Consider the following 26,729-nt stretch of genomic DNA (forward strand, 5'->3'; position numbering starts at 1 on the left):
GTAGAGCACTATACCAAATTTCATCCAGGTTTGGGTAGAACACTATACCAAAATTGCTGCTTTAATTGTGCCCATAAATGTGAATTGAATACAATAGATTGAATTTCCTTAATAAACGTTTTCATAATATAATTCACAATAATTTATTCTGTTTGATATCATGTCCATACATGCATGATACCATTTTCAGTAATGGATAAATACAATTGTCTTATATAGATGGAAATAAATTTCATTTCACTGAAGATGATTTTAAAGTGCTTGCTAAAGAATGTGCAGACCTCAGTGATCTACAGCTGCCAGCATGTGAAGTAAAATTCACTGAATGTATTGGAGAAGGTTTGTTCATATTTTCAACTAATCCATATCCATGTTGTAAGGCTAAAAACATATATGTATGGAACATTCATTTAATGTATATGGTATTGAGAAAATCTCCTCCTTCCATTGCAGTGATATTGTTATACCACAAATACTCACACAGGGGTGGAGGGTGGTGGGTGGCAGTATATAACACTAGAATATGATGGAAGGCAATCTTTTTGATGCCCCATATCTAGCTATGTTCACATTTGCAAATACATTCTTACCATTTTCACTTCACCAAGCCACTCCTGGGTGATTTTAAGAGTATGGCTGGGCACTTTGCTATTCTTCAACATTATCATACAAATCAAGTAAACTGAGCAGCAGTGGATTCATAGAAAAATGGAATATGAATGTAGCTAACTATACACTTGTAAAGTTTAGTAAATTTGATTACTGTGTGAACTTGTGACTGAGACAGCCACAAAGATATTTCTTCAAAGAATGTTATCATACAGTACGATAGTACTGTATAGTAGGGGTTGGTAAGAAATCATATAGTTTTGTGGATTTTTGCACCTTAAAAATGGCCTTGCAATACGTTTTACCCAAAAAAACCACCTGGAATGCATTAGTACTGTTATAATGATGCTGTACCTTGGGTAAACAAGGTGAAAAGTTGAATGTTTTGATGTACAGTGAGTTTTAAAAAATTTGAAATTCACCTACATTTCATCTGCCACCCTACCTACTGTAAGACCCAGTAGCGCTAGGTGTATGGCTCCAGAAATTTCAGACAGTCAAGATAATGATGGCAGATTCACAAATTTGTTGTAGAGCTGGGCGGTACACAAATTTTAAAGACAGTACGGTATTTTATAAAAAATCACGGTATAACTAACTATCATGGTATTTGGTTAACACAACGAATACCTTCACACATCCAGTTAAGTATAGTAGTAATTTGTCTCAAGTGACAACTGTATACAAACAGTACCAAGAATCAGATATAAGTTCATAACATAAGAAAAGAGAGGGAGTGTCTGACTCTCACAATACCCTATATAAACACTCTGCACAACGATTGCTCTATACATTGTGAAAGCAGAACGGTGACTTGTACATGTGTCAATATGTATACCGGTATTTTATGGTATACTGGTTTGCCGGTATAAAAATATTTGTTCGATATCGATACCGGTACGAATAAAATACCTTCATATTGATTTTATACCAGTATATTGCCCAGCTCTAATTTGTTGTTCTGATTACATTCTGTCCACTGCATCATGCTGTTTGTTTTCATCATTCATCCACTTCTTTGTTCTTCTCGAAGAATGATTAATAGTTACGGCGCTTAATATTGCGGAACGTGCCACAACCCAAACACGTGATTTTAGCTAAAGTGTGAATACATGTGTGTAAGATGAGGGTGAACGGGTGTAGTACCAAAAGGAATTGTCTCTAGCATTTGTTAATGTCGGGTAGTAGTTTTATATAGTCTTAATTACCAGTTTAGCTTTTTTGTGAAGTAGCTAGCTAATAATGTCTTTGAGGGGTGTAGGATCCACTTCGGGATCCAGACTTTTAAAAGCGAGGGTTCCACTCTTATAATGGTGGACTCTCCAGCAGTGTTTTACTGTAAAATCATCAACATTTAGGCCATTAGAAATGCAGCTGAAGCCTTTAACAGTTGCTGTAATAGCTTTAAAAGACAACGATAATTATTATAGAGGCACTTCTTGCGTACGAAGGTTGAAGATAGCTGCTTCAAGTGATATTTATACTATGTGGAAAACAAAGAGTATAATATAACTAGCTAACTAGGCAAAAAAAGTAAACAAACTAGCTACTTAAGAAATTAAAAACCTCAATAGGAAGTAGGCGTTGATATAACATACACTACAAAAAGTAAGGAAACAAGTTCAAAAATGTTACAGCTGAAATGAGAAATGATCCAGCAGTAAAAATTAAGGAAACAAGATTAGACGACTACTTACTAAAATGAGACACTTTAATCCCTACTTTTGGCTAATTTGATGGTCTCATTTCAAGATGCTAGCTAAAAGTAGGCATTACAGTGTGTCTCATTTTAGCAAGTAGTCGTATAATCTTGTTTCCTTACTTTTTACTGCTGGATCATTTCTCATTTCAACCGTAACATTTTTGAACTTGTTTCCTTACTTTTTGTAGCGTATATTATATCAACCCCTACTTCCTTTTGGAGTTTTTAATTTTTAAGTAGCTAGTGTAATTCAAAGGGTTACTACCATATTTAGGTCATTGTTTGCTTTATACAATTGTATATTTAATTGAATTGTTTGGTATCACTCAAGATACATACATGTATTATGTTCTAGGAGCATTTGGTTGTATTTACAAAGGAATATGGACGTACATGACTGTTGATAATAATGAAGAATCAAAAATCGTTGCTCTTAAAACTATTAAAAGTAAGCTAATGTTTGGTATGCTCCTTAAAACCATATTTAAATTCTACATGGGTGTTTTTTGCACCATCTATGAACCTATAAACAGCCAGGCACTTGTGTTTGTAATGTAAATCATTGTGCATTGCATGGGATCATATTCATTTAATTACATACAAAAAGAATTTTACAATGAATACTACTTATTGCCTCAGCTGTTTCATGCCACGTCCAGGAAGTGAGTGACCTGAGAGTGAATAGTAGATTTATGTGTTTGAAAATAGTGTGCAGATTGTATAATTTTGGCACACACTTTAGTAAATATAAATCTTCGGAAAAATTCCTGTTTCATACAGTAGTGTACCGTAAGTATACGAATTTAAGAAGCAGGCTATGAAACATGAACAAAACATGTACATACAACATGCATGTATAAAAGAATACACCTACCAACGGGTGCAGACACATTCATGCCCACTTATTGGGTGGCCATTTGTCCATAGTAAAAACATGAAAACTGAAAAGTTTCAAGTGACCAGATGTTTTTCGATTCAGATGTAATCAGTTGCGTTATGATTAGTTATTTAAATGAACCTAGTGGCATTACAGACTTGATCTTGTAACATAAACAAAGAGGAATCTGTAGGTAGTAATCTGTCATCATCACTTGTAGGATTCTTTTACTAGTGTTTGTGGTTTTGTGTTCCTAACCATGTATGTTAGTAACAATGGCAGTGGACTGTGGAGTTACTGACTTTACTGAGAACATATATAGTAGAGCAGACACATTGGGTCCAGGTATATACTTATTTTGAAATACATTTATGGAGTTTAGACCTATGTAGTTGTAGGGACCAACTGTTTTTCCATGTTACAAACAGTGGTGGAGGAATTCGAAGTAGTTGATGTGAGAGAAGGCTATAGAATATCTAGCAGCAGGGTTCTGGGGGACTGCTCCCCTCAGAAGCTTTTAGCTTTCGTGATGTCTTAAAAGTTCACCAGAATTATATAGTTTGAAACATGTAAACTATAACACCAACTTTTAAAGTCATAAGTGCTATTTGCAGTCAGTAGTTAAAATCTCTAGTCTTTAAAATAAAAGGCTGTTGCAAAGTTTTTAATATTACAGACAACAGGGTTAATAAATATACAGCATTTATAAACAGTATACAAAAAAGAATTTAAACACTTGGTACAGTAGCAACTCTCAGAGTAGGAGGTTAGTGGTTCAATTCCCACTATAGGTAATTCTTTGTTTTTAAGTACTGTACTTTTTATGAAGTATAAAAAGAAAAAAAACTTTTTATGAAGTGCTTTGACTACTCTATTAGGGTATTTGGGAATTCTATTATTATTATTGTTATTAGTGCTTTATTAGAGTATATAGGTTTTTTGACAGTTTTCAGTTCCACTCCAAGAAGGATAACTTCTGTGAAATATCATTCTGAGGGATAAGCCTCGCTTAGCAGATCGAGGGGGCTTCAGCCTCCTAGTCCCCTTTCCGTCAGCTATGATAACTTTCAGAGATATTTCTATTGAGTCGTTATGGAGAGAATTTGTTTAAAGATATTCCATTGTGCAGCCATTTAAACTGAAGCAAATCATTCTGCATTTTTCTTGAAGTACTTTTATATATAACTAATAGGGTGAAACAAAGCATGTGCAAACACTGTTTCATTTAAATAGTTAACTAACAAAATGAAATCTAGGTGGCACTGAATTTGTTACCTGAGACTTAAATGGTGTTGTAGCTAGGTAGCACAGATAGAAAGACAAGCACTTATGATATTACCAAAGATAATTAATATGCATACATTACGAAAGTAATGTCTTGTTGCAGACTACAATTCATTGGAATCTCTGAAATCAATTCTGCATGAGAGTGCTGTAATGAAGGAGTTTGACCATCCCAATGTGTTATCTGTATTGGGAGTGAGTATAGACACAAATCATGAAGGTGGGTTACCATTTATAGTGCTACCATTCATGGCCAATGGAGACCTCAAAATGTATTTAAAAAATAAACGACCGAATACTACTGGTGTGGATCAACTTCCTGAGGTATGTGATATATTATATATGTATGTATATAGCTATACACCTTTGATAGGGTATGGAGCAACATGACTTGTTTATCATGTGTTACCAGATAGCTTGTGGCATGAACTACTTATCCATGAAAAGATTTGTCCATCGTGATCTGGCTGCAAGAAACTGCATGTTAGTTAGAGTTGTTGCAAGCATCTCAACAATGATATATGCATAGTGATGCTGTACTATGAACATGTAGCAAAGCAATTAATAATGTATGTAGAAGTGTGGAAGGAAGTTTTAAAAACCTGAAAACCATTTCAGACTTCATAATAATTTATATGGTAGTTTTTTACATCTCTCATTTGTGCCATAGATGGCTTTATATGAGCATAAAACTAATTATGTTTACCAACAACATATGTGACTGGGTCTGGGAAAACTGGTTGTATTTTCCATGACAGCAGATTTGATTTTACATGAATCAGTTTTCACAATCAAAATCAGCTAGATTTGAGTGGTCTGCTTTTGCTGGCTGCTATTACCAAGCACAGGCCAGCCTGGGGATGGCTGTATGTGGCTGTACAGCTGTTTAAAGACTTGCGCTGTAAATGTCCTTCCATTTTAGCCAGTTTTGAGACCTGAATGACCCATAACTTGGCCTAATTCATCACTACACCTTCCTCTTTAATTTATTCTTTCCCTCCTCTGGCCCTCACCACCCACTCCTTTTGGAGCTCACCTGATGCAGTCAATATCGAGTATAAAATTTCTAAAATGGTGGGAAACTTAGCTGTTGACTACTTGTACAGTGGACATTCTGAAAGGTAAGGAATTGTTGTAAAGCATGTGAAAATTTCGTACATGTTGCTTCAACCATTGGCAAGCTACAACACACTGAACACTTAAAACTGGCATTTCTTGATACTTTTAAATAGACGTGGTGATCACATGAGCAGTGCTTGATTATTTAATCAAGGAATTGTGCAATTGTATATTAGGAAATAAACACTTGCATGCAATATAATAAGCTGTTTATAGTACCACTTTGCAAATGTGTAAGTTAGTTCAGTTGAAAATTGAGGTCCGTATGCTTATTCAAGTCCTTTTGGTAACTTGATATGATAACTAGTAACTTTAAATTTTGCGAACTATATATATAAACATCTCAACCGATATTGTAATTCTCTTTATTTTTGTACAAAAATTTTCATGTAAAATATCTTTTGTTAATAACTGTTCTATTAGAGTATGTTGATCTTCTGCAAAATTTTAGTTTAAGAAATTTCACATTTCGTATAATTTTCACATACGAATGTATGGTAAGAACATTACAAGAAATTGAAATATCCCTTATAATTTAATTATTTTTCAAATGTGGCTTACAAAGCTCCACTGTGAACAATAACTCTTATTTACCATGTGATCTATCAAATGAATGCTCTATGAAACATGTGCATGTGTGCTTATAGGGTTGATGAGGATATAAACATCAAGATAGCTGATTTTGGGCTGGCCAGAGATGTGTATATAACTGACTACTATAGACAGCGAAGCACTGGTAAAATCCCCATCAGGTGGATGGCTCCTGAAGCGTTGCATGATAGAATTAGCAGTGAAAAAACTGATGTGGTGAGACTTCATAGATGTTTGTGTACATGTACACGCACAGGTATTGTAGAATGCAGGCAGAGCTAAGGAACAGAACAGCCTGTAACTGTTAAATAATTTAGTCTTCAAAAGAGATGATGTTTTTAAAATTTGAAACTAATACTGTGCTCCTGGCAGTGGCAGTTAGGAAATGGCTGCAATGATTTTGTTAAGGAACATTATTTTAGAAGTGCAGTGGAACCTATTAATCAGGACACTTGAAAATAAGGACACCTGTATAATCTGGACACTTGATAATGGTCCCAAATTAGTATGTAAACTGACTTGGTAAATTCACTGTAGTCTAAGTTTGTAGTGCACATGTTGGATAGACAGGAAGTGTTTGAACAGAACTGTTATTACACAGTGGTCTTACGGAATCACATGTTGGGAAGTATACACCCTTGGTCGCACTCCCTATCCAACCATCACCAATCAGAAATTGCTGGGGTTCATTGAAGCAGGAAATCGACCTAAGAAACCACAACTATGTCCTGACAACATGTAAGATTACTACTTTAATATGTATATTGCATATATTGCATTATGGTTTTGCATATCATACAAGGCTTATAATTAGATTTTTTAAGTGACAGGACAAATTTCATAGCAAACCTGCAGTGATGGACAAACCAATACACTGTATAGACACAAATTCACTGCACTTTGCCTGTTGTGCTGCCAAATAGCCTGAGTATTGTTTGTCATACTGTAACTGTAAAACTTTATGGGGATTCGGCAGTATAGCAGAGGAGTTGGCATTGGTACATCTGTGGTGCCTCCCTTGGATTACAAGAATGTAGCAACCAACTGATAGTTATTGTTGATAGAATGAACAGTCATGAACAGCTCAGACAGTAGGCTTCTCCTTATACTTTGAAAGGACATAATGTCCTATAAAAATCCAATTATGGTTAGAAATGGGCAATTTGTCAGGAATTTGTCAATTGTCCAACCATTATCATAAGCCCTACAGTAGCACTGTATATTAGGGACCATGGAGCAAAATACTTGACCAGAAACCAGCCTCACAATACCTTCATGGTGCCTTGGCAGTATGGTTAGGTATAACCAAGCTCAAAAGTGCCTTCAGTACGACCTAAAATGCTTCCAATAGCTACATTGCTACATAAACATTTTTGATATTCAGTGGAATTTTCTACTAACTGACTGCCTGACTTGCTGCCTGACTGATTCCTTCAGACAAGCGTAACTCAATAACAGTTAATGTTATGGGCTTGATTTTTTTCATTTTTGACGTTGCTACCGACTGACTGCCTTCCTGACTGATGCTTGATTTTCTCATTGTTTGACGTTGCTTCAGCCTGACAGGTGCCTTTTGGCATACCACAGCACATACAATGCAAGCTTCATTAACTTACCAATGTCCTTCTTTGTGTCCCAGTAATTTTCTTTGCTGACAGTGCAAGGTATTGATTCATGGTAGAGCTGTGCGATCGATTCCCTACGTTTGTAATGCAAATCATCTGTTGTAATTAGATTGATTGCAGAGGTTATTCTCGTGATTGGTAACACCATGTAATAGGCTAATCATAGCTGAAAGTGAAGCATAATGGTCACTTCACTGTTTCAGCAACTGATAATTGGGCGAATGTTCAGACAAAAACAATAAGCCTGGCACTATTCTTTCTTCTAATGTGATATGCATGGGTTTACCAGTCACAACAAACAAATACAAGGAAAAATATTAGGAATATTAGGGATAGTAGTGAAACAAGGGAGGTCACCTACACCTAAAGATATACTAGTGGACATGGGATAAAATAAAGTAGGGATTAAATGTCCACTAAACTAGTATATTATCAGGTATAGGAAACCTCCCTTGTTTTCACTACTTTCTATTTCTTTGATCCCTAATTGAACTTAAAATTCCAAATTTTTCTTGTGCGGTATACCATCAGACCCTCACTTATTCGTACCCTGATTTATCTGAAATTGGACATGGCAATCTATTCTATTCTGAGTACAAGTGTAGAGTATTTCAACAGAATTCTGTATATAAATGTATGGGCTTCAGTTATCTGACAATTTATTTATCTAAACACTTTTACCATTGCCTGAGACTCATTGGGGTTTTTGGATAACCAAGGATCTACTGTACTTGTTTTTATAACATCAATAATAAACCAAAGCAGAAAATACTACTAGTTACAATGAAAAGACTGTATAAAGAAAGTTACTTCATGCACTGTAGAAATTTATGTTATAGTGCCAACTTTAGAGTGATAAACAAAATTTGGGATATTGTGTTTCAAGACACATGATAGTGTTGTGCGGCCCAAGAAGCCGGCACGCCACACTGTAGGCATATCGAAAGGAAGAAAGAAAACACAATTTTCACACAATACCGTATATCAATTAAATTTGGCGATAAACTAAATTTGGCGAAATTGGCGAATGGTTACCAAATCGCCAAATTAAAATTTCGCCAATATTACATTTTTTGTACCAGTGACACTCAGCATCACTGCAAGCGATGCTGGCTAATGTTGAACCAAGCCCTCAGACTTTTCTTGTTCACAACTTAGTCCAATGAATCCCCTAGTACCTACTCCCCCGTTACTAGTAACAGCTTCTAATACTTTGAGACACCTAGCAGGCTGAACACGTGTAATTTCGTTCAAAATGGCGATGTTTAAGTATGTCAAAAGAGAAGTGCGACCAAGCTTTAAGCCATCAATTTTGTCTCAGACAGATATCGAAGCTGCTCAGAAGTCCATTGCTAATGCTGTCAGCACTGTAGCAGAGAAGTCTCATAATCGCGGACAGTACAATTCGTACTCCAAAGAGCAACGTGCGTTAATCAGGAAGTATGCAGCAGAGAATGGTGCTAATAACGCGGCAAAACACTACACCGCAGCTTGGGGAATCGATATAAACGAGTCTACGGCAAGGAGGTTTAAAGACAAGTATTTTAAAAAGCTGAAGGATGAGATTTTGGAGCAGCGTAAGCGACAAGCTGGAATCAATGAGGAATCTGAAGGTGAAGAGCATAAGGACGAACCTATTGTTATCACTGAATTAGAAACCGAACCTAGAGGTAGACCATTGCTCCTAGGAGAACAGCTAGATTCTTTGGTTAAGGAATTTATCAGCAACCTTAGAGCAGCTGGTGGAGTGGTGAATACAACTGTTGTGATGGGGGCTGCTGAAGGGATTGTTTCCTACAGAGACATTTCAAAGCATTCTTCTCATGGTGGGCACATCAATATCATGAAGAGCTGGGCACAGTCATTGCTACGACGCATGGGGTTTGTCAAAAGGAAGTGCTCAACGTCAGGGAAAATTTCAATGGCACGATTCGAGGAGTGCAAAGAAATATTTCTGGCTGATGTAGCAGCAGAGGTAATTATCAATAACATCCCAGAAAGTCTTATAATAAACTGGGACCAGACTGGCTTGTCCATTGTTCCAAGTGGAGATTGGACAATGGAAAAAGAGGGTACAAATATTGTTCCAATTGCTCACAGTGATGACAAGCGACAGTTGACTGCAGTGTTAGCCATGACTGCAGCTGGTGATTACCTACCTCCACAGTTGCTATACCAAGGGAAGACACCAAAGTGTCACCCACAGGTTGGATTTCCAGATGGTTGGGATGTATGGCACTCAGAAAATCACTGGTCCAATGAAGTCACTATGAAACGGTACATTGATAAGGTTATTGTGCCTTTGTCAGTGAGAAGAGACAGAAGTTGAAACTGGGTTCAACTTTTCCTGCGGCAGCAATTTTTGATAACTTCAGAGGGCAAACAACTGATGCCATTTTATCACTTCTAAGAAGCCATAACATCATACCCATCCAGTTGCCAGCAAATTGTACAGATAAACTACAACCTTTGGATATTTCCGTCAACAAACCAATGAAAGACCATCTTAAAGGTAAATTCCAACAATGGTATGCCCAGGAAGTAAAAAAGCAGCTAGAAACTATCCCACTTTCCCAAGTTAAAGTCGACGTTGGATTACAGGTTGTCAAAATTCCAAGTGCTAATTGGATAATCTCTGGATGGCAAGGATTAGAAAAAAGACCTGAAGTTGCAGTCAACGGATTTAAAAAAGCAGGAATCCTAGATGCCATAAACTTGTAGTCTACTTTTTTTGTTATAATTGTCACGATAATGTATGTAATGTACAATTTTGTAGTTAAAAGCAATTTTAATATTTTACACACCCAGTCAAAAATTAATTAAGCTATAGCTACTATACACAAGGGAATACAGTAACATTTTGTCTTCAATGCACTTCACTAAGTGCTGCCTCATCTTAGATTGGTCGTAGTTTCTTGGCATGTTCTTTTCAGCCAAGCAAATGCAACCAGCAATGGCAAATAAGCCACAGTCCTCGATGCCAACTTGCTTTCTGTCATTGTTTACCACCACCTCTACCTTGGGTCCGAACAACTGCTTTAAAATGCTGGTAGTGTTAGCATCAGCCGATTCAAACAACGAATCGTATATGGTGACTTTGGGATGACTGAGTATTGTTGACACTACAATCCAGTGGTTAGTTCTGCAATGCATAATTTGCAGGAAGTTTTTGGTACATTTCACTGGAATCTTGGTAGATTTATGTAGTGTCAGTGTCAATTTTAGGCCATAGATATCCTTGTACTTATTACCCACCAACTTTTGAATAAAGTTAACGTGCTTATCGGTCAATTGCTCACCTGTAAGTACAGATGTATTATTAATTATATAAAATAAAGGCTATTATCATACCTTTTAAAATGATGTCTTTGTCAACTGTTGTGAGTGTACATCTTCCAAAACTGACCCACGGATCTTCCTTTGCAATATCACGAACAGATAGAGTCGGCTTGTCCAAATCAATCATTGAAGTGTCTTTCTTTTTTTTTCAATGGAGGTTCGTTCTTTGTTTTAGATGGTAACTGCAGCTTTCGCTTGGGAACAGGCTTTTTAACTTTAAAATCAATAGGTGGAGCTGATCTAATAAGCTTCCTGATTTTTGACATCAGGTCTGCATTGTCACTGTGAAACTCAAGCTTGCAGGGTATCTGCAAACCGCCCTGTGGCAAATCTGAAGAATATTGACGATGGGAATCAGTAACTGTACAGGTGATTGTACCACCTCTCTCTATAAACCGTGAACACGCTGCAGAAATTTTACGGGGAACGTGTCTAATTATGTTTGTTCTTTTCTTGATGGCTACTGCGTACGGATCAGTATCATTGCTGTCTTCCGCTTGACATGGAAGTCGCTCTCCAGTAGTCGGTGTCCAAATGTACACATGGAAACCACGTACATAGCTTTCCACCATGTGCGTCGCCATTTTTTTGACACGATTTGAATTTTGTGGTACGTGTCATATCGGTAGTACGTGCTCTCCAGTAGTTGGCGTCCAAATGTACACATGGAAACCACGTACATAGCTTTCCACCACGTGCGTCGCCATTTTTTTGACACGATTTGAATTTTGTAGTACGTGTCATATCGGTCTAGCGCAAGTGTGCAGCTAGCGCAAGTGTGCAGCTAGCGCAAGTGTGCAGCTAGCGCAAGTGTGCAGCTAGCGCAAGTGTGCAGCTAGCGCAAGTGTGCAGCTAGCGCAAGTGTGCAGCTAGCGCAAGTGTGCAGCTAGCGCAAGTGTGCAGCTAGCGCAAGTGTGCAGCTAGCGCAAGTGTGAAGCTACTTCAAGCTAGCCAGCTAACTAGCGCTGAGGTGCAGGGAGTAGCTAATCAATCAGTGTGTGCCGGGTTGCTATACGCAGGGCCTGAGCAGCTTGCCAAGCAGGCATCAGTGCATGCAGCGACTCACCGGATAAATCGATACTGATTTCAACACTAGGATAGTTCAGCGTGCTTCGATCGTCGCTACAATATCATCGAGCTTCGTGCACATGCATGTCTGGCTCGGCCGCTCCTTCATTTCTAATCGAAGGGGCGGCCGCGCCAGACTATGCAGGAGTAAACATTTCGCCAAATTAAATTTCGCCAACTGCTAATTTTTGGCTAATCGCCAAATATTAGTTTGGCCAAATTTAATTGATATACGGTATATAGCTCCATGATTCCTTAACTGATTGAAACAAATTTTGCTGTAGAGTTGCCCACTAGGTAGAGGAGTCCACATATTAACTTTTTGAAAGAAATCACATAAGCTATTTCCGAGATACAAGTAGCCAAAGTTTCAGTTTTCTTTCTTTGTTTTTTTGTCTACTTTTTCTTTTTGCACACTTTGCCATAAACACGAAATTAATGTGTACTCCAATCAGGCTGATATTTGGCACATTTAAAGGGGTTATTAAACAAATCTCAGTATATACTAATGTTGGTGGGGGCCCAATCAAAATTCATGGTGTTATATAAGATCAAACTTCTGTTATTCCTACAGGGTAAAATGCTCTGAGAATTTAGTTGAAATTTGGTCTGTAGTTAGAGTAACTATTGCAGCAGTGCATTTTTGGGATTTGAAAGAAATCAAGATTAAGACCACAAAGATACAACACAAAAATCAACAGTGTGGAGCAATCATCTGATCAAGTTTTGTTAATAAAACTGTTTAGTTGCCATGCCTACTAGGCAAACCGCTTATAGGAATTAGCTGAAAATTGGTGTACAGGTGGATTAATCACTGTAGAACAATCTTTCAGTAGTTTAGAAGAATTCACTTGTGAAAACTGACTACATGTAATAAATGCTTGATCAAGGTACTGTAATAGTGCAGTCACCCTATTAGAACATTCAGTAAGTAGCAAGTAAGTGAGTTTAGCTACAGTAATTTGCTTTTTTTGTTGTAAAATAATTTTTGTATGCAAAACTTGTATTTCTTATACACATAAGATCGAACTACTCTAATAGGGCAGTCATTCACGTAAATCATACGAAAATATTTTTACACAAAACTTTTTATCACAAAACTTGTTTGCACGAAAATAAAGCAAATTACAGTACATTATTAGTGACCATGTAAAGAGTTAAGCTAACAATAAGTCACCCTGTAGAGAATTCAGTTTACCTTTGTAGAGAGTTCAGCTACAGAAATCCACTCTATGGAGTTAAGCTTTGTTACAAGTCACTCCATAGAGATATCAACTACAATTAAACCATCGTGTAGTGTGTTCAGCTACAAAAAATTCATACTGTTGAGAGGTCAGTTCCAATCAAATCACCATCAGCCACCAATAAGTCACCCTGTAGAGATATCAGCTCTGTTAGTCAGCTAGTAGAAAATTTTTAAAACTCCATAGAAATTTGTTGGAAGGGTTTGGGGCACACTGAAGACATTGGTTATGTATAAACAATACTGCCAAGTTGTTTTTAAGAAAAAAAATTGAGGCTGTTTTTTGAGTGATAGTAAAGGCAAGAAAACCCAAACCTCCATGATCCCTACTATATGGCACTACTGCTGTACTGTATGATATAATTACAGAAAGAGGATAATGCACTATTTTTACCCATACATATATATGTATTTCCCCTTTCCAGATGAAAGAATTTTATGTTGCATCATCAGTACCCCACATACAAAATTACTATATGCATGCAAAGCTCAGCTTAATTTCTTTATTTTGCTTTCTTCATTTAGGGGCCTACAAAAAGCCATTGTTAGTCACAAATGCACAACTTGATCACATTGACAGAGTTATGGACAATTAATTGTGTAAAAAAATAAGTTTTTGTAATGCCTACAGGGTAATCTACTTATGGGAACAACTTTAAAATCAGTCTGTCTGTGTATAGGTTAACCATCATTTCTCAAACCTTTTGTGGTTTAAAAGAAAATTGCAGTGACAGATACAAAGTTACAAGGAGTAATCCAAACTAGTGTACGTGTGGGTTTGAAATGCTCTAATAGAACAGTCACTGATAAATGAAAAAGGGTGCACAGAAAGATTGCACAAAATCCTTTAGCTACTGAACTACTACTGTTAGTTGTTCATCTCACCAAGTTTCTACCTTGTAAATGAAAGTTGTAGGTAGCTTAAATCTAGTTAAAGTTTATAATTTATAATTTTATAGAAAATTCTATGTGTATTGTATTATAAATACACAAAAATGTGTATTCTTAGAGTATTACAACTATCCTGGTAATAATACTAGGTACTAATTATTAGAGTTGTTTACTCTTAGCTGATGATTTTGCAGTATGTGTGAAGTTATATCATAAGCATAGCCACAAACCATGGATTTCACTGATAATATTTCCACATGCATAACAATAAATAATGGGTATATATAATTATTACAAATACACAAAAAATTTGGAATTTTCAACTAGAGTAGGAACCATGGCACATTGATAAAAAGTACTGAAACAAGCTGGAGTAGTGCATAATATTAAATCACATTAAAACAATATGAATTGTAATATATCCTTACTGTGCATTTCTTATTGTTTTACTGTGATTTAATATCATGCACCACTCCAGCTTGTTTTAGTACTTCTTATCTACTCTAGTTGAAAAATCCAATTTTGTTGTGTGTACTTTGTTAACTTTTTTTGTAAAATAAAATTATAAGGACTGGTGCATACCGCATCAAAAGAAAGAAATGGTGCCATGCACCCCAGCCATCAATTATTGTCGAAAAGTGAAGTATCTATTATGCTTCATTGACAGCTATGTTCAACCCTTTACACAGCATAACAAATCAAGTACTGTTCAAAAAGCACCTCTGCAATCAAAGTAGCCACTATGAAAAATACGGACGATTTCCATTTTGAAGGGAAGCCATCATGCGCTACCACCAATTCGACACCTTTTGCTGTCAACAAAGATGAATGGGACACAAAGGAGGACACTAGTAAGTTCATGAAGAATGCATTGTACATACTGCAGTATGCTAAAAGGCACAAAAAAATCAAGACCGTAGCCTTAGCTGTTATCAAGTTACTGCACTTGTCTGAAGGCATCAGTCAGTTACTCGATCAGTCAGTCAGAGTTAGTCACTGGTTAATAAATTAAAAAAAAGATTCATAGCAACTTGTTTAAAGTGTTTTGGTTCGATTTGAAGGCTTGTTTGGGCTTAGTTTAACCTAACCAATACTGCTTCATTGTCATCAGGGAAAAGCAAGGCTGATTTTTGGGTGATGTTTTTTCATGGACCATTCCCAAATCTTTGTGGTCCCTACTATACAGTACTGTCCTACTGTATGATTATTGTTCAAGAATTTAACTATCTATATACAGTGCAGATGTACTAATATGTATTGACAGATATTCACTGATGCTAAAATGCTGGAGTGTAGATGTTGAGAAAAGAATTTGTTTCAAGGAGATATTGGAAGAACTTAGTCTTGAAATTGTATAACTATGATGAAACCTTAACACTTCATATTACTGCAGATATTGTAGCAATTTTGTATGTAGCTACACATTTAGGTTACATAGTTTGGACTTTGTATCAACAGCAACTGTACTACTACATATACAATAATTGAAGTGTACCTGCTTAATTTTCATGAATGGTGTAGTTATTAAGGTGTGTGTGTGTGTGTGTGTGTGCGTGCGTGCATGCGTTGGTGTGTGCAATACAATTCATTTGCAGCAAATTTCATAATGGGCATTTGTGTGGCTTTGCTTACATACTGATCATTTGAGGGTCATGATTATGTATTATATAATGCATGTAGTAAGATCACATAACTTGAAGAGTTGAGGCTACAGATGCAACACAATGAAAGAACTGCAGTACCCTCATTGATTCATCTCCTTCATATTCAACTTGTTCATGCTATAAAAAGACATCTGTTAAATAAGTACTATATGTAGTATCATCAGACAGAATTACCCTCCAATTCAGGCAATCTACGTAAGTTGCAATGAATTCCATTGCCTGCTTATCACACAACTGGCCAATTTATGGTGCAATGTGCAGTTAGGGATCTACAAATACACCAACTGTCAGTAGGTTCAGGCCCAGCCTTAGTGGTCCAGAGACCCTAGGTAAAATGCTTTTTTGGAGCCTTATGATATATGTTCATAAATCAGTGGCAATTTGAAGTAGATAGCTTAAAAAGTGGTGAACAATCATTACACCCAGCATGCTTCTGTTAGGATTGCCCACTACAGGAAAAATTGCCATTTGCTGAAATGATTCTGAGTGAAAAGTATCAATGCAAGTTCTAAATATGCACCAATCAATGCAGTATATATAGCTAGCTTTACCAGCTAGGATGTAGTTGTTTCAGGATTTTGATAAATCTTTTTCATGATAACTTTCATGATAGGAAGGTAAGAGAAAGTTTAACTTAGCACAGTGACTGAAAATTCTCACTAATCACTATTACAGCAGCTGACTGCTCTATTAGAGTAGTTAAAATTTTAATACTAAATTTGTGGTCCACCCTCCTTCATTAATACCACTAATGCTGACCCTGTGAAGCTTTGTATGAAGTTGGTATGACACACCTGGTGTCCTATCCATTAAAAATCTTTAAAATTTAGATTGACACATTCTCTGCATGCCATTGGTTAAATGCGAAATGCATTTATCAAATTTATGCACATACATTGCTTCAAATTTTGGTACACTGAAACTTATTAGTATAAAAGTAAATTTTATAAGAGTTGTAATTTATTTTATCAGCAAAGATGAAAAGATAATTTGAAGCAACAAAAGAATCATACTTAATTAACTTCACACTTTCAATTATTCTTTCTGCAAATCTTTCATCTCCTACTATTCTCAAATATATGAGTGGATTAGTACAAGTTGCATAAATTTTCTTTGCAGTGTAATGTAAAATCTTTTGGATATATACCATATACCACTTACACTACTATAAAGCAGTCAATTTCAATTCCGTAATTATATTATTCAGCACCTATACTTATTCCCACAATTATTTAGGCAATATAGATACATGCCTACACAGAAATAATTGTATCTAATATAGACAAAAGATGTGTATATATGCATACATATGTACAGAAAGCTTATGTATAATATGTTGCTATGTACATGTACTTAAGCAAAGTATACTAAAAAACTCTCTATTGGGTGACTTGTTTGTAGCTGAACTCTCTATTGGGTGACCTGTTTATAGTTGAACTCTCTACTGGGTAACCTGCTTGTAGCTGAACTCTCTACAGGTGACTTGTTTGTAGCTAAATTCTCTACAAGGTGGCTTGTTTGTAGCTGAATTTTCTACCGGGTGACTAGCTTATAGCTGAACTCTCTACAGAGTGTCTTGTTTGAAGCTGAACCTTCTACTGGGTGACCTGCTCACAGCTGAGCTCTCTACATGTGACTTTTTGTAGCTGAACTCTGTACTGGATGACTTAATTGTTTGTAGCTGAACTCTCTACAGATAACAGTTTTGTAGCTGAACTCTTTAGAAGAGGATTTGTTTGTAGCTGAACTCCAAACAGGGTGACTTCTTGGTAGCTGAACTCTCTACAGTGTAATTTCTGTAGTCAAACGCTCTACTGTATGACTTGTTTGTAGCTGAATTTTCTACAGGTAACTTATTTCTAGCTGAATTCTCTATTATTATACAAGATGCATCTGCTGAACTCTCAGGGTGGCTTATTTGTAATTGAACTCTCCACAGGGTGATTGGTTTGTAGCTAAATTTTTTTTTTTTTACAGTGTGACTTTTTGTGGCTGAAATTCTCTACTGGATGATTTGTTTGTAGCTGAATTCTCTACTGGATGACATGTTTGTAGCTGAACTCTCTACTGGGTGACTTGTTTGTAGCTGAACTCTCTACTGTGTAGTTGAACTCTTTACGGGGTGACTGTTTGTAGTTAAACTCTCCACAGGGTGATTTGTTTGTTGCTCAGCTCTCTACTGGGTGACTTGTTTTTCTAACCAGATAACTGGTATGTAAATGAACTCTAATGGGTTAGATGAACTCCTGACAGTGTGACTTGTTTGTAGCTGAACTCTCCATTTAGGCAGCATCCAGTTTATCTATAGTGTATAACTTACAGTTGCTAGTAGCTATGAAGTCCTGTGCTTTTTTCTTCAACAACAAAAACAGCATCAAATGAATAAAAATTGTAACTAGTATTTTAGGAATTGTAAATTTAAAAATGAAGTAGGGATCTATGCAACAAAAAGTAGTGAAACAAGAGATGAATGATGGTATTACAGCATAGCTCAGTGAGAAAGTCCCTACTTTGGCATTGAGCAAAATAATTGTTAAGCTAATGTGTCAAAGTAGGGACTTTCCCACTGAGCTATGCTGTAATACCATCATTCATCTCTTGTTTCACTACGTTTTGTTGCTTAGACCACTACTTCAATTTAAATTTACAATTTTTAAAAATACTAGTCTGTTTAGTTTTTTGTTGTGTAGCATAGCTAGCTACAGTGTAACTTGTAACTGTTCTATTAGAACATCATACGTGACTGTTGTATTAGAGTGTATCTTGAGTCAGCCAAGAGGTGTGCAGCTAGCTCTAGACCAATAAGGGGTGAGGTCATCTTGTTTATTGTTAAGTAAACAGCTAGATTGTTAAGAGGTGTGGTCTCCGTACTCTATTGCTGTTAGTCCACCTAGATCTTTAATTGATGGGCGTGGTGGTGAACCTATCGCAAACAGGATCCCAATCGCAAACCATTGTGCATATGTAGTCTTATAGTAATGCCAGGACTGAAGCCCAGCTCTGAAATAATTCTGTGGTGTCTATATATGTTGCTGAAAGAAAATGTTGATATGGAAAATTAGTGCCTTGATATGGTTTCGTTGGATGAAGAAGACAGTGAGTGAGGCTGTGAGATTAAAATTCAGGTTTTGGCAATTAAAAAAAAAATTCTATATCCGGCCACCTTTAAGTGTTTGTTATATTTAATGCTGTTTTATACATTATATGGACTAGTACTATTCCATAAATGTGATTTCATCACGTAAACTGTGTTAAAGAATGCACTTTTAAGTATATATGTTTATAAATATATGCATGAAGTGTGACATTTTATAGGAACACATATTTAGCGTTTGTAGAAATCTTTATTTCATTGGTTGTAATTATATGCACTTGTGGTTGTTTTTATAGGTTTTCATGCATTGGGTAATTAATATTGTAAGTCTTCTGGTGTAAAGTGTTAATTTAACTGTTCATTTTTGTATTGTTCTATTGTTACTGTACCCAGTGCATTAGTTGTGTATTCTTTTGATTATAAGTGTTGTTGCTAGTGTATAAACTCTAACAAAATGTCTCTAGGATGTGCACTTGCTACACGTAGTTGGATCTTGCATTATAACTCTGTGGCTTTAACAAACAAGTACACAAAAAATTTGAAAATTTCAACTAGAGTAGGGACCATAGCACATCGATAAAAGTACTGAAACAAGCTGGAGTAGTGCACAATATTAAATCACAGTAAAACAATAAGAAATGTTATATCCCTACTGTGCTCAAGATATCATAATGGAAATGCACAGTATAGAGATATAACACTTCTTATTGTTTTACTATTGTGCACTACTCCAGCTTGTTTCAGTACTTTTTATCGACGTGCTATGGTCCCTACTCTAGGTGAAAATTCCAAAATTTTTTTTGTACTTGTTTGTTAACTTTTTTTTTGTAAAATGAAATTATTATGACTGGTGAACCGTGCATACCACATCAAACCACATAAAAAGAAAGAAATTCCCAGCTACGTAGCTACCAATTATCGTCTGAAAAGTTAAATATCCATTACGTTTTGTTGTCAGCTATGTTCAACCAGTTACACATCAATACAAATCAAGAACTGTTCAAAAAGCACTTCTGCAATCAAAGTAGTCCCTATGAAACATATGGATGATTTCCATTACAAAGGAAAGCCGTCATGTGCTACTGCCAAATCGACACCTTTTGCTGTCAACAAAGATGAATAGGACGCGAAGGAGGACACTGGTAAGTCCATGAAGAATGCATTATATGTGTAGCACTGATATTATGCACACACCAATAGTTGTAATAGTTCGCATCTATAATTAGAGAATATATATGTATGGAACATTCGAGATTGTACACGTGCTGGTGACTGTAGTGTGAGTGTTATTCAGAGTGTTATTAAAGATTGTTACATTGGTAGCAGAGGCCGGTTCTGGGAATTAGTAAAACGCGGAATACGGAATAACGGAATTGCGGAATAACGAAATAAGCAAAACTCAGATTGTACAAATACCGGGGATTTCAGTTCCGTTTGAAAACAGGCGTTTTGTGTGATGATGTAATCACGTTGTTTTGAACCGGTTGACGTCATTACGCAAACAGCATAATTTTCAAACGGAACTGAAATTCCTGGTAGTTACATGCTCTATAGCAATCACACCTTGCTGAATGGCACGCCACGGCGATGGATAGCTAAACAGCAGCTGGGCGAGCATTAAATGGGACGAGCGAGCACACAACCAATCACCCTAGAACGATCTACTTTTGCGAAACTTACTTATCTATACTCCTTAGTTGATCTAGCTACAAAACGCCAAGATCTAGTTCTATTCTTAGGTTAAACTAGCTGCCCTTCATGTGCATACGACCGAATTTCTTAGAGTCACACTAGAGTTCAGTAGGGAAGTCCAGTGGTTGTGTGTCTTCACTCTTTAAATGGATTTCAAAACTATTCAGGTTTGAATCAAGAGTGTAGGTAAGTAAAGTTAGCGAAGGTAGATTGTGCTAGGGTGATTGGTTGTGTGCTCGTCCCATTTAATGCTCGCCAGATGCTGTTCTATCCATCGCCGTGGTGCGCCATGCAGAGCTGTTACAACGTAAATAAAGTATAATTACTATAGAGGGTGGGGTCTATTCTACGGAACGGAACGGAACGGAATGATGGACTAAACTACGGAACGGAATGCTTTCTCAAATTGAAGCTTGCAACTTACCATTGCTGTACAAGTTATCGGTGGCACTTCCAGCAGGTAATCAAACGTACCCCAAGAAAGATAAAACGAATTTAAGGATCGATTGTGGGTTCTTGTTGGTTGTCATTAGTAACGAAGTAGAGTTCTACTAATTGTGGGAATAGCTGACTCAATGTGTTCATCTTCGGATGTATCAAGTAAGGGACTTAATGCATGACTTGTTTTTACTAGTATGTGAGTTTTTTTTGCTTACTTTGACTTTCAGAATGTACAGTCTGGGGCCCAGCCTTTCTAATCGGCATAAATCAGTATGTAACTACACTACAAAGGAAACAAATATGGTGACAAGCTTAGTCTAAGCAGAATCTAAAGGAATTTTGTGCAGTGTGTGAGGAGCAAACATTCAGATACCTCAAGGAGGCTATATTGTGTGAACATTAATGATTCATTAACAGAGTAGTGGACTAATGCCAGATATCTCAGCCTGAGTAGTGAGTTGAATCCAGGATGGGGTCTATTTTACAGAATGGAATGCTTTCTGAATCAAAACTTGCAGCTTGGCTAGCCGCTATCATTGCTGAAATTGTATTTTATCAGTGGAACCTCCAGGAAAATGGAATAGGATAATAATAAAATATTAATAGCTGTCTCATGCAGTGATTGTTCTACTACCTGATATATCAAGCATGCAGGTCTCTTCAATTCATTTATTGCATGACCAAGGCAAGTTTTGTTACTACAATACAGTAGCTGATTGGATGTCAGTTGCTTCTGGTGATCTTGACAAGATAAATAGTTTAGAAGACCACTCAATTTCTTCAGTTTCAGAGCGTAATATCCACAGAGAAATTAACTAGAAAGTTACTGGTGACAGGAAAAGTCTAGGTGATCATGACTTTATTCAGTCTAATAAACAGAATAATATATATGGTTGATTGAGTAAGGTATCACTTGCAGAATGTTCAGACAACCAGTGATGAGATGCATGCATGCTTGGATTCATTGAATTTTTGTTACAGTTGGAGACATTAAATATCCAAAAGCAAACTGACTGTATAATATTAATTCACTTGCTTTATATTTTCTCAATTTTGAGCCTGTATACAAATAATTAAATTTTTCTCAGTCCTAGAATAAGATGGGAGGAAAAATTTATCTTTGTTTACCTATACTGTACAACTTCAAAGGAAATGAAGAATAAAATTAGTAAAACCACAACAAGGTGAATTACAGATTTAAATACTAAATATGAATTAGAGCCTTTAGATAATTATTGTTCCAAAGCAAAATTGCAGATGGAAAAAACAAGGACTGGTGAGATCTTGGTTATTTAATGACAGCGGTTGGAGATTAAAAGGGTAGTAACTTCTTGTTCTTGAATATGTTGCAAAGTGGATGTACAAATCAAAATGGGATATCAATTTCATTATGAAAAATTTGTATACTTAAATAATCTAGCATTACTGTATTCATTTGTCCTCCACTTAAATATGCTACAACAGTGTCGGTACATTGGCAGTCTACCTTGAAATCTCAACTCTAGAGTAGAGAGCAGCCCACACTGTAACAAATACATGTGATCCCACTGTAATTTCATGCATGGACCATGCAGCTGGACTGGGAATCACTTGAAAATAGATGAAAAAATTTAACCTGTTTTGTTTGAAGTGAAGCATGTGAAATGTTATACTTAAGAAATCCTAGGATTCTTAGGTGGTATGTAATTAATGTGAGTGTTCCATTTCCGGTCTGACTAGATACATTGAAATTACACACACATCTTAGTCCAAATCACATTTGCCTGGTGGCTATGGGCATGGTTTCACATGCATAGCTAGGCTTATAATTGAGATTTGGTTGATCTTGGAGTTTTGGCATTTGGCCTGATTCAAGGCTAATAGTCAGAAAATCAGTTCACTATTGAATACAGCATTAGTCCACTACACCGGCTGTTAATAACTCCACGCATACAATTCAGTGATGTTCGCAGAATATAGCCCCTTTGTGATCTGCCAAAATATTTGCTCCTCTCACACTGCGCAAAATTCTTCAAGTTTTAATTCAGCTGGCTCTTTCCTGTTACCAGTGTCTTCCTGCTTGCTTTATTTGTACACTGACATATGACTTGAAAAGCCGGCTCAGACTGTTTTCTAAAGTCAAAATGAGCAAACCAGCTCAGATAAAGTGCCCTTCTTGGTATATCCGTAGATGAACCAAGGATGAACATCACTGATACAGCTCATCCCACAATTAATACTTCGTTACTAATGACAACCAACAAGAACCCACAATCGATCCTTTAATTCTTTTTATCTTATGTTTAATCACCCACTGGAGGTGCCACTGATAACTCGTAAGGGCAGTTTCAGCAATGGTAAGTTGCAAGCTTCAATTTGAGAAAGCGTTCCGTTCCGTAGTTTAGTCCATCATTCCGTTCCGTTCCGTTCCGTAGAATAGTCCCCACCACTATAGAGCATATAACTATTTGTACAATCTGCAGATAAGTTTTGCTTATTTCGTTATTCCGTTATTCCGTATTCCGCGTTTTACTAATTCCCGGCCGGTTCTAATGGCAGAGAGACACATCAGTATTCCGAAGCCGTTCTCCACTGGAGATGTTACGGAGTGGTTTCAGCGGTTTGAAATATGTTGTGCCGCCAACTCCTGGAACGACGAAGTCAAAGCTGTGAAACTACCGACACTGTTAGAAGGGGAGGCTTTGGCTGTTTGGTTAGAATTGAGCGACGACGACAAGAAAGATTATAATAAGGCCAAGGAGCACTTGTGTAAGAGTATGATGCCGATGGAATTTATTTCGCTCGAAGAATTTCACCAACGAAAACTTCGACCCGGTGAGTCATTATCTGTTTTTTTTTACATGATCTTAAGAAACTGCTTAATGGGGCTATGCCAGGACTCGATACAGCTGCGCGTAAGCAGCTTTTGCTTCACCAGCTGTTAGCGGGCTTACCCAATCCAATTAACATGCAAATAGCTACGTGCCTCAGGTGAAACTTCCGACTTGGATAAAGTAATGGAACGAGCGCGTTTATTAGCTACTTACGATGGAGAATCGCCAGCTGCAGCAAACAGCCACAATGGTAGAGCAAACAAATGAGCTCTCGGTTTTGCGTGAACAGATGGCCCTGCTTACTGATCAAGTAGCTGCACTTATAGTTAACCAGACCCCAAGGAAGCCAGTTATACGCTGCTTTTATTGTAACCAGCTGGTCACATTCAGCGTCAATGTCTGGTGTACCAGAAAGAGATTGCTGGCAAATCAACCAGGGAAACTTCAACGGGATGTCTGGTCAGGCCGCCAGGCGTCCCCGACCTTAGGCCACCACAATGTTATAACAGTTGCAGCAGTGAGATATAATAATTCAATTATAAACATCACTATTGGTAATAAATTGGTTGAAGCAATGTTAGACTCTGGCTCAACTATTTCACTTATCAGGTAAGATACACTATCCACTGTGACAGCTGATCAGCACCTCCCACTACCACCACACAATCTTGTTACTGCATCTGGCCAACCCCTACAAGTGATAGATTGTGTAGAGTTATCTATCAGAGTAAATACATCAGCTATCACTCACCAGTTCAGTGTTGTGAACAAGCTAATCACACCAGTTATTTTGGGGGTTGACTTCCTGCAGGAACATAGTCTTATCCTGGACTTCTCCACTAATCCTGTTACACTCTCCTTCAGTAGCTCTAAGTCGACGTCCCTGGCAGATCCTCCTGACACTACTGCAGAAGTGGAACCACTCTTACAGGCAGAACGACTCAGGCGAGCTAAGTTTTGTGCAGTAATGGCTGTGGAGGATCCTGCAGTAAACATTGTTAATGAGGCTGTCATTCCATTGATTGGGGGACCCACCTCCTATGAATACCCTTCACATGTCCCAGAATTTTTCATGGATGTAGTGAACGAGTACAATAATTTATTTCATACTGTTCCAGGGTCTACTACTCTTGCCTGTCATCAGATACCCACACAAGGGTCCCCAGTACGTGTCCCACCACGTCGGATTCCAGTACACTACAAAGCCACAATAGAACAACAGATCCACCAGATGTTGAAGCAAGGCATTATAGAAGAAAGCTCCAGTCCATGGATGGCACCAGCAGTATTCGTGCCCAAGAAATCAGGTGAAATACGCCTATGTGTTGATTATAGGGAGTTAAATAAGTGTACTGTTAAAGATGCTTATCCTCTCCCACTTGTAGATGAGGTGCAGGATCAATTGGCAGGATGCTCAGTCTTTACTACTTTACATCTCCAGTGTGGCTATTGGCAGTTACCAGTGTATCCAGGAGACATTCACAAGACTGCCTTCTGTCCTGGCCCTGGTATGGGACTGTACCAATTTAAGCAGATGCCATTCGGTCTCACTGGAGCGCCAGGATCCTTCCAACGTCTCATGGACAAGGTTATGCGTGGTCTTCCTTTTGTTACAACCTACATTGATGATGTATTGGTGCATTCCAAGAATATGAAAGACCATAAATCTCACTTGCAGCAAGTATTCCATAGACTTAGTGAGGCAGGGTTAACTCTCCGGGGTCGCAAGTGCACCATAGCAGTGTCACAGGTGAATTATCTTGGTCATCAGTTCACCAAATCGGGCTTAATTCCAGATAACAGCAAAGTCCAAGCAGTCAACAATTGGCCTGCTCCAACCGATGCTTCATCCTTACGTAAATTTCTAGGACTCGCATCATATTATAGGTGTTATATTGCTCAGTTTTGCACCACTGACTAATTTAACACATAAAGGGGTTACTTATGAATGGACGGCAAGCTGTGATACAGCTTTCAAACAGCTGAAATGTGCCCTTAGTAATGCTCCTGTTCTGGCATATCCTGATGTTAGCAGTAATGCCAACCCCTTTGTATTGCAAACAGATGCTAGTGCTTATGGCCTCGGTGCAGTCCTTGAACAGAACAATCATGTCATTGCCTATGCTAGCCGTACGCTTTCAAAGTCTGAACAAAACTACAGTGTGATTCAAAGAGAATGTCTAGCAATTGTTTATGCTTTAAAGCAGTTCCGGCACTACCTATTGGGCAGAAAGTTTCATCTTGTCACCGACCATGCTCCATTGCAATGGTTGGGATCTCAGAAAATGGAAGGTATGCTTCAACGCTGGGCAATAGCTATACAAAAATTTGATTTTGATATTGTGTATAGAAAGGGTGCCTTGAATACCAATGCAGATGCACTGTCCCGCAGGGAGCAGCCAGTCACAGAAGTTGCAGCACTCACAATGACGTCAATATCATTGGACCAGCTTAGGGAGAGCCAACAGAGTGACCCTACAATCACTCAGATATACAACACGCTGATGGCAGGTTCAGTTCCACCGTCTGGTAGACAATGGCGATGCCCACCACTTCATCGATATAAGCAGTTATGGTCACAGTTACATCTGGTCAGTGGTGTTGTGTGCAGACGGTACCACCCAAGCTCTTCAGCTAACATGGTTACAGTACCACTCCTCCCTCCTAACCTTCAAAT

The 26,729-nt window shown here is 37.4% G+C and overlaps 1 protein-coding gene across 1 annotated transcript in view; it reads left to right on the forward strand.

The window, feature by feature from the left end:
* LOC136261995 (uncharacterized) overlaps window positions 1–15,876 on the forward strand; it is a 52,131-nt gene extending 36,255 nt beyond the window's left edge. The window contains exons 7-13 of the mRNA XM_066056112.1: window positions 220–339; window positions 2,667–2,759; window positions 4,576–4,796; window positions 4,846–4,955; window positions 6,239–6,398; window positions 6,784–6,920; window positions 15,613–15,876. Coding sequence (XP_065912184.1) covers window positions 220–339; window positions 2,667–2,759; window positions 4,576–4,796; window positions 4,846–4,955; window positions 6,239–6,398; window positions 6,784–6,920; window positions 15,613–15,706 — 935 coding nt within the window. The 3' untranslated portion in view covers window positions 15,707–15,876. The remainder of the gene's footprint in view (window positions 1–219; window positions 340–2,666; window positions 2,760–4,575; window positions 4,797–4,845; window positions 4,956–6,238; window positions 6,399–6,783; window positions 6,921–15,612) is intronic.
* Window positions 15,877–26,729: the final 10,853 nt, after the last annotated feature.

This window comes from Dysidea avara, chromosome 7, assembly GCF_963678975.1.
Source record: "Dysidea avara chromosome 7, odDysAvar1.4, whole genome shotgun sequence".
Classification (NCBI taxonomy): domain Eukaryota; kingdom Metazoa; phylum Porifera; class Demospongiae; order Dictyoceratida; family Dysideidae; genus Dysidea; species Dysidea avara.